Raw genomic sequence first — 10018 nt, forward strand, 5'->3', positions numbered from 1 at the left:
TATTTGCAAATCATGACAAATTAAAATATGACCTCTGCTGCTCATCACTAGCAGTAGTTAGCAGGCTAGCAGTTCCGACAAGTCAGCGGTCAGCCGTTGGGCAAGAGGGTTATCCGATGTCATCAACTTTTCACGCTCGTATCTTTGGCCCACGGAAGCCTGCTTTCTGCCAGATGAACGCGACGGCGGCACGGTGGAAGGTGGAGTAAAGGACAAATGGGAGGAGAAAGGAGAAGAAGAAGAGGCAGGACGGTGTTGCTCCCACTGGGCTCGGTGAGGGCAGGTGCCTTCTTAAGGCGGTCGCCCCTAGGTGAGTGTTAGACTTACCCCAACTTATACGTTGACAGCACAGGCTGCAGGTGGCAACACTATTGTCAGCAGCTGATATGTTAAAAAAAGCCCACACTACGGAGCCATGTACCGGCGTCCTGGGAGTGCAAGATGTGACCGTGCATGGTGGATGGCTCGCTCCAGATACATTTGCAGTCTGCTTTTTGCCTCCGGTGCACTGCGAGTTCTGCCTGCTTTTCTTCCCTATCTGCTGCTCCATATCTCCCTCTGAACTCCCCTCCTCTTCCTCTCTTGTGGGCACCCAAGTGACGTCCATCGACATGTCATCATCTTCACCTTCACCACCACTGACATTAGAGATCTCGGAGTAGGCAGCAACAGCAGGGACCACTCTTCTTGGGCTCATCTGGGTACTGTTGTCAGACCGCTGGGTGGCGGACGTTGCTACCTCCTCATCCGATGCCAAGAATGGCTGTGCATCGGTAAGGTCTGGGAATGGATGGAAAAATAATTCCTCTGACTCGAGTGGAGGGGCTATGATTGTGCTGCTGGTGGTGTCTTTGGGGGCACACACAGCAGAGAGTGAGGAGGGTGCAGATACAAAGGATGAGGAGGGTGCAGAAGCGGAAGGCTGAGTGAGCCACTCAACCAACTCTGGTGCGTTCTTTGACGTAATAGCACGCACCTTCTCCAACTTCCCACTTACACACCTTCTCCAACTTCCCACTTAGGCTCCTGCTTGGTGCACCTGCCCTACCCCTTCCACCCCTGCAGAATGGCCTGCCTCTTCCTCTGCCTGTCATTTTCACAATGACCCTGTGCCTAAGTCCCTAGAGAAGAGCAGTATTTGTGGAAGCAGGTATATCGCAGGCTTCAATCAGTATTTAGTGGAAGCTGGTATATCAAACCCCATAATCAGAATTTTGTGGAAGCAGGTGTATCGCAGGCTTCAATCAATATTTAGTGGAAGCAGGTATATCAATCCCCTTAATCAGTATTTTGTAAAAGCAGGTATATCGCACCCCTCAATCAGTATTTTGTGGAAACAGGTGTATTGCAGGCCTCAATCAGTATTTGGTGGAAACAGGTATATCACAAACCTCAATCAGTATTTTGTGGAAACAGGTATATAGAACCCCTTAATTAAAATTTGGATGGAAGCAGGTATATCACAACCCTCAATCAGTATTTTGTAGAAGCAGGCATATCACAGGCCTCAATCAATATTTGGTTGAAGCAGGCATCTTGCACCCTTCAATATGTATTTTGTGGAAGCAGGTATATAGAACAGACCCCTCAATCTGTATTTTGTGGAAGCAGGTATATCAAACCCCTTAATCAGTATTTTGCGGAAGCAGGTATATCGCATATTTGGTGGAAGCAGGTATATCAGACCCCTCAATCTGTATTTTGTGGAGGCAGGTATATCAATCCCCTTAATCAGTATTTTGTGGAAGCAGGTATATAGAACCCCTTAATCAATATTTGGTGGAAACAGGTATCTCGCAACCCTCAATCTGTATTTTGTGGAAGCAGGTATATTGCACCCCTCAATCAGTATTTTGTGGAAGCAGGAATATAGAACCCCTAATCAATATTTGGTGGAAGCAGGTATATCAAACCCCTCAATCTGTATTTTGTGGAAGCAGGTATATCAATCCCCTTATTCAGTATTTTATAGAAACAGGCATATCACACCCCTCAATCAGTATTTTGTGGAAGCAGGTATATAGAATCCCTTCATCAATATTTGGTGGAAGCAGGTATATCGCACCCCTCAATCTGTATTGTGTGGAAGCAGGTATATCAAACCGCTTGATCAGTTTTTTGCGGAAGCAGGTATATTGCATTCCTCAATCAGTATTTTGTGGAAGCAGTTTATCAAACCCCTTAACCAGTATTTTGTGGAAGCAGGCCTATCGCAGGCCTCAATCAATATTTGGTGGAAGCAGGTATAGCAATCCCCTTAATAATAATTTTGTGGAAGCAGGTATATTGCACCCCTCAATCTGTATTTTGTGGAAGCAGGTATATAGAACCCCTTAATCAATATTTGGTGGAAGCAGGTATATCGCACCCCTAAATCAGTATTTTGTGGAAGCAGGTATATCAAACCCCTTAATCAGTATTTTGTGGAAGCAGGTATATTGCATCCCTCAATCAGTTTTTTGGGGGGCAAAAGGTATATGACACCCATTGCAAATAGTTGTTCCAATAGCACTTGTCCCACAACTGCTGCAGAATACAAATACACTATATACTTTCTATGTTAGAAAGTATATTATAGGTATATCACACCCCTCAATCAGTTTTTTGGGGGGCAACAGGTATATCACACCAGTTGCAATTAGTTATTCCAATAGTGTTTGTCCCTTTATATAGCTGTGGTATAGCAGCAGAATCGCACACAACTGCTGCACAATACAAATGCACTATAATATACTTTCTATGTTAGAAAGTATGTTAGAAGTATATCACGCCCCTCAGTATATCATACCTATCGATAGCACAGCTATACCAGTCCTTAAAGGGAACCTGTCATGTGGATATTTGATTATAATCTAACTAATTACATACAATCATTAACTACTAAAAAGTACCTTAGATGTATTCACTTACTGGTGTGACAGATGGTTACCTCATAATATACACACAAAGATGCCACATGCTGCATGCTAATGAGCTGATTTGAGTCCAGCGTGATGTCAGTGAGTCCAGCGTTTTTATAATTCAGAGCTATAGCCACTCCCCTGCCCACCTGCTGCTGTTTCATATGGAAAATAACTGTCAATCAGCAGCAGGTAGGCGGAGAGAGTCAGGAGCTCATGAATATTCAAGACTCATCATTATGAGCTGGAGCTTTTCAATACAAGATGTTGGCAGATTGACTGGGTCAATTAAAGAAAGTGACCCAGCATTTTGCTAAGAGAATTAGTCACTTATTTATATTGCCCTTAGTTAGGACACCATAAACTGGTGACAGGTTCCCTTTAAAAGGAATTTTGTGGCCCTATTAGTTAGTGTTTGGTGTCACTAACTGTCTGTCCCTGATCCACAAAGCACTACACTGGCAAAACACAGAATGTAAAATGGCTGTCAGAGTGGCTTCTGTTATAGGGTGGGGGTATGTCCATGTGCTGAAACATCTCAATTGACTGTCCTTTCCCACCTGATGGATGTGTCATGGGTCAAAATTTGGTGCAATGCAAAAGAATATGGCCATACAAACATCGCCATAAGTTTTCATGTTCAGCGAATCGCGAACTAGCAAAGTTCACCGTAAAACGGCCGCCGGGTGAACCGCAAGGCCATCTCTAATGGACTGCGCAATCGCTATGCATTGAGAGAAGGGGAAAAGATGTATAGTGCACAACAAAGCTGTTTGGGGGATCTTACTCCTCATCAACATGGCCTGATTAAGAGTTCCAGAAGTATGGAGCACTCCATGTTTTAGGGCCCCAAATTAATGTGATGCCATCTTCCATATAATATTGGTGGATACTTTAGCATACTTGGCAACATGAACAAGTCAGACCATAGAAGAGAGGAAAATGTGGAGAGATTTTCTGTTGTGGATATGCCCCTTTTCCTGAGACTTAACCCCTTTCATGACATGTCCTCCGTGCCTTGTGTGGTGTTTTACCAACTCCTCTGGGAGTTCTGGAGGTCTCCCCTTTTCCTGTGAGCCTCACAGATGTTCCAGGAGAGTTGGCAAGTTTGAACTATGGATATAATACCTACTCACAAACACTCACTACACATGCAATTTAATTATTGATCTATATGCATGAACAGCACATCCACTGTGCAGTAAGAGAAGTAGAAAATATATAAAGTGCACAGCAAAATTTGCAGCATTTTTTACACCCCCTAAATTCAGGTTTTACAGTTAGGCTGGGTTCACAAGAGTATTTTTACCTTCTATTGTTCTGTTCCGTTATAGGAGCAGAACAACAACAATAATGGAAGTGCTGGAATTTGGCACGTAACTATGGTAAAACAAACTGAGTTAAACAGACTACATTAACTACAATGGGGTCCATTCAATTTCCATTCGGGATGCTGTTATTGACTGGACAAAAAAAGTCCTGCATGTAAGATATTTTTGTCCGATCATTTTACTGAAAGCTGTGATGGAAGCCCCAAACAGAGTTGAATACTGTAGATAGTATCAGAATCAAGTTTAACACACAAATACAAAACTAGAACCAAGTTCATATGGCAAATGCAGCACCAGAAGCTCATACCATAAATACAGTACCAGAATTAAACTCAGCACATAAATACAGACCCAGAACCAAGTGTTTTACATATACAAATCACCAGACAAGATCAGAAAGTTCAGATACCATTTGCTTACTCGGCTTACCCTTCCCATGTAAGTTTGAACAGTGTGAAACCATAGCTCCCCATATAGCCTGAACAGTTTTAAAGGTATGCTGGGAATTGTTTCACAAAACAGAATGCTACAATCCATCGTCATGCTGTAGATCATACAGGTGACTACAGCACTCATCATACTCGGTCAATTACAGTGCCTCTTGACTCTTGACTGCGAGATATATATCCCTTATATATAGTACCACTTGTCTGTGCACCCCCCCCCCCCCAGCACTCTTGAAACAGAAGTTATTTGCATATCCTTTTTCCAAGGGAGCATGCTGAAGCTATCGCTCTCTACCCCAAATCCAGTCTTTTGAAAAAGGCTCTTGATTTGGCCAATATTTGTAGACCTGTTGCAAGGTTTTTAAAAAGTTCTACCCTGTCTATAGACTGCCTACAGCTGGGAATGGTGGGAGTTGTAGTTTTACAACAGCTGGAGAGCTGCAGGTTGGTCATCCCTGGTCTATAGGGTAGCCACCTCCTCTATGTGGCATTACAGAGACAATGTTCTTCCTCTTGCAATAGAGCTAAGTTGCATAACAAGATTGCTAATTGTCATAAATTATTCTGTCCACCCCCCCCCCCCCCCCCATTCTCCAAGCTGGAGATGTGATTGGGATTTTCTGCTGTCAGAGAAGGGTTCTCACTCCATCTATGGTGAACCCCTGGGTAATCTTAACAATCAGATGGATAATAAGAATAACATTTACCAGTCATCTTTGCCGATGAAGAGTATTGAACATAAACGGTTGAGTATATAACAAATCTTGATATCCACAGAAAGTTTACTCTTTTCATATTATTACAGAGGGAGGCGTGGATTAGGTCCCACATTTTTAACACGAATACCTGAAAAGAGAAAGAAAATTGTGAATAAGAAGTATATCAGACTGATTATTAATGAATACACTTTTCCTCCAGTTCTGGCCCTAATGTAGTGTCCCACTGCTGAGCAACAGTACACTGCAAAGCTCAAACAATTATATCATATATACAGTATATGTATTTGGTATGTACACGGTATGAATAGGCTATATCCACAGCCCCCAATAGACAGGGCTGGTGTCACCTTCTCTGTATGGCGCAGTTTAGTGCAGCCTAGTACAGACTACAGAATAGTACACATGTAGCTAATGTGGGGGCTAGCCTGGAAAAGGAAACAGAAAAAGAACTTGATCCACTGGAAAAACTAGCCAGATGAAAGAAAGGAGTGCAGAGTCAACATCATTGAAGAATTGCTCTCATACCAAGACCACTAAGTTTCCATTGCCATGTATTCTGTGTTAGTACATTGCCCATATCCCACAGTGGAAGTGTGGACTTGCAACCTGTTCAAAAAAGGTGTAGAGCTTAGTCTGACATTTAGGATCCACCCTGTTGTTTGCATTGCTTTGCAAGAAGTATTACACCCCATGCCTGGATGCTTAAGTACAAGTACAAGCTAGAGAAGTGCATCGTAAGATTGCTCGAAACCGATATTATGGCCTATTAACTACCTTTGCAGCCGTGAAACGTGTAACATCTGTGGAAGGTTCCTTTTTGTGTGTCAACTGCTAGTCTGTGCCAACCGTTCTGCTACATAAAAGGCGGCACCACAAATGAAGCGAGGGGAGGTGATAGCCTCGGGAGGTGGCACTTATAGACGAGTGGAGGGCGGGGGGTAGCAGGGCCATGGGCAATGAGCGCTTCCATTCCTATTTAGCTTTATTCTGTATCCTCTATATTCAGTGATACAGTTGAATACTGCGGGAGGCGCAGGCATGGGAGCAATGTTTCCCTGCGCCGCCATTCCCTCTGATAGGCTACAGACCTAATGCTTGTGCAGGTGAAATGATGATGTCATTATCATAGTCCCACCTGAGCCAGGCAGCATACAGCTCAGGACACAGACCAGAAGAGGTATGTGTCCTACACCGCATCGGCACAGCCTCAAGGAGATAAGAATTTTATGCTTAGTATTTTTACTTGGCATTATGTTGGGCCACTATGGGAGACATTATTATAAATGGGAGGAGCACTATAGGGACATTGCTTCTACTGGGGGTTCTAAAAAGGGGCATTTTGTGCTGGCACACATTATAGGAGGGCACTATGGGGACACTGCCTCTTCTGGGGGCACTAAAAGGAAGTTTGTTTTATACTGGCACACGTTATATGAAGTGATAAGCGGCAGGGGTCATATTCGAATTCAGGATATTTCGCGAATATGTTGTAGAATATTCGTCTACTTGCGAATATTACGCAATCAATACAGGCGTGGGTCAAAAACGAATATATAGCACTATAGATTGTAGTGCTATATATTCGTTTTTAGAATATTCGCAATTTTTTTCTGAACACATGATTCCTCCCTGCTTCTTGCTTGTGGGCCAATGAGTCAGTGGCCCTCAAGCAACTTAAGCAGGGAGGAATCATGACTTCAGATGGAAAAAATGACGAATATTCTAAAAAAAACTAATCTATAGCACTATATTGAATCCCCAGGGGCACATAGGACTCTATTTGCACTACTTTATGAGATAAATAGGACTATGTAGATCCATGCATGTTGCCCTACAAATATTACTGTGTCAAGAGCTTGTGCAACAAATCAAATATTACTTAATTTCACTTGCAAAATAAATTTTAATTTTAAATATTACCTAGGTCCTGTATGAACACGATCACTCATAAGAGCTAAAGCATTGCATCATTTTATGTTATTACTGCCTATTACATCAACAAGTGGAAACTATTGCTAAAGTCCCAGAAAATGGCAAATTAAAAAAATGTCACAATTTTTTTAATCTCCCAGTTAAAATCAGATATCAGCTCATCTCCTTTTTTTTTCTGTTTTTATTTTCTGATTGTAGATTTTTTTAATTCTATTTTCTGGACACGATTATGGGGTTCGGCCATCTTGCCTGAGCTTTTCTTAACAGCGTTTAGGCTACTTTCACACTAGCGTTTTTGCTGGATCCTGCAGGGTTCAGCAAAAACGCTTCTGTTACTGATAGTACAATCGTCTGCATCCGTTATGAACGTATCCGGTTGTATTATCTTTAACATAGCCAAGACGGATCCGTCATGAACTCCATTGAAAGTCAATAGAGGACGGATCCGTTTTCTATTGTGGCAGAGAAAACAGATCCGTCCCCATTGACTTGCAACGTAGGTCATGCCGGATCCGTCTTGCTCCGCATGCCAGGACGGAAAGAAAACTACAACATGTTGCGGTTTGCTCTCCGGTATGGGAACGCAACTAAACGGAATGGAATGCATTTTGGAGCATTCTGTTCAGTTCAGTTTTGTCCCTATTTACAATGAATGGGAACAAAACTGAAACTTTTTTTTCCGGTATTGAGTCCTTAAGACAGATCTCAATACCGGAAAACTAAAACGCTAGTGTGAAAGTAGCCTTAGACAGCGTTAAAAAAAATTGCTTTACAGGAGCCCCATGGGCCATAGACTCCATGACTTGCATAAGAGAGTTTTCTAGACATGTTCTGTGACATGTGCAGAGGTCATTGTACAAAGAAAGAATAGATAAGATGTCACAATCCCCCAATAATGAATGAATTCTGTCTTATCTATTCACAGAGGTGATATCATTACAGTCAGGATTAGAATGAGTTAACTGCAGTAAAGTGATCTGTGCAAACCAAGAAGTGGCCCCAATTATTAGACATAGTGGCCAGTGCAAAAACTGCAGGATTTTTGGTTTTAGTTATTATTTAAAAATATGTTAAAAATAAAGTCATTGAAACAGCAGGTCATTTTCTGATGACACATTCCCTTTAAGTACAAAACATTATAATAATCTAGTAAGAACTTCTGATGCTTTGTGCCCACCACGTGACCGTGACACTGATACATGAAGATAATTGTTTAAAAAATAAAAATGAAACACGGCTATCTACAACACTATACCTGACTATCAACTGGCCACAACTGGTAAAATGATATTAACAAAATTATATTTTCTTTTTTTCAAATTTTCATAAAATGCAAAAAATGATTGATCTAAATTGAAGTTTTCAGATAGGAAATCATTGTTTTATCATTAGGTTGTGTACTTACCAAATTGTTGACTCTGGATCAGCATCAGCTCTCTGTTCTTGCTGCTACACACTACAGAGCAGAATAAATATTAGGGCTAGGAAGGTGTGGCCAGGGGAGGGCAGCACAAGCCTGAGTCACACTCGGAAAACCTCCATGTTATTCCCCACATTCATTTGTCCCTTCATTCATTCAAATAGTGCTATACAACAATATACAGATTAGGACTTTATTGATTAGACAATATCTGTCATACACAAACATATGTGGTGATGTCACTTCAACATGAAGATGTAGTAGAATATTTCACCAAAACTGTAGTACACATTTCCAACAATGATGCACCTGTCCTCTATCTATCTATCTTATATCTATCTTATATCTATCTATCTATCTATCTATCTATCTATCTATATATATACCTTAGATTGTGAGCCCCATTGGGGACAGTTGGATGCTAATGTCTGTAAAGCGCTACAGAATATAGTAGCGCTATATAAGTGCATAAAATAAATAAATAAATATATCCATCTATCTCATATCTATCTATCTAGTTAAGAGTGATTTTACACCATAGGTACATTTACCAGCTACTGACAGCTTCATTAATGCAGTAAAGCTGGACGTAGATAAGTTGAGGAATGCACATAAGGACGGGGTGCACCAGCATTGAGGCGAGGTGAGGCGATTGCCTCAGGCAGCATCCAGTTAGGGGCAAGAGGGGCGCAGCGGAAGGGGGATTATCTGTTTCTTCAGTATAGTATTGGGAAGCACCGTATGTGGAGCTGTATTACCTGTGTGTTTTGTAGCTCTGTGTGTAATGTTCTCCAAGTATGTCTTTAACAGTAGGGCTGGAGGGAAGGGGTTAGGTTGAGAAGTTGGCATTGGGAGGGGGGGGGGGGGGGTTTTGGGCACCGTTTCAGTTTTCACCTCAGGCAGCAGAAAGGCTAGGTGCACCCCTGCATAAGGACACCACCAACATGATTTCCGATGATTTGTGTGCACTAAATGAATTGACCCATACTAATTTAATAACTGTTAAACTGGCGGACAAAGGAGGTGCTGCAGTACTTATGGACACCACACAATATGTAGCAGAAATACAGAGACAGCTCAGTGACACTCAAGTTTATAAATTACTACAAGGTGATCCAAAATTAGAGATTCTGAAACGTATTAAATGGGCTATACAAGAATTTGGTTTTTTTGGCAACACCCACTTGACTGGACCTTTAAAGGAAAGATGACTTACCTGCTTCCCCACTCTGGCTAACTGGTCCTTTTCCTCCCAGCTTACGTTGCTCCT

At 41.9% G+C, this 10018-nt stretch overlaps 1 protein-coding gene across 1 annotated transcript in view; it reads right to left on the reverse strand.

Moving 5' to 3' along the window:
- IL13RA2 (interleukin 13 receptor subunit alpha 2) overlaps positions 1-8854 on the reverse strand; it is a 31425-nt gene extending 22571 nt beyond the window's left edge. Inside the window, exons 1-2 of the mRNA XM_044306261.1 lie at positions 8734-8854; positions 5385-5523 (exon numbers count right to left, since the gene is read on the reverse strand). Of these exons, the coding sequence (XP_044162196.1) occupies positions 5385-5508 (124 nt within the window). The 5' untranslated portion in view covers positions 5509-5523; positions 8734-8854. The remainder of the gene's footprint in view (positions 1-5384; positions 5524-8733) is intronic.
- Positions 8855-10018: the final 1164 nt, after the last annotated feature.

The sequence above is a fragment of the Bufo gargarizans genome, chromosome 9 (genome assembly GCF_014858855.1).
Source record: "Bufo gargarizans isolate SCDJY-AF-19 chromosome 9, ASM1485885v1, whole genome shotgun sequence".
NCBI classification, from domain to species: domain Eukaryota; kingdom Metazoa; phylum Chordata; class Amphibia; order Anura; family Bufonidae; genus Bufo; species Bufo gargarizans.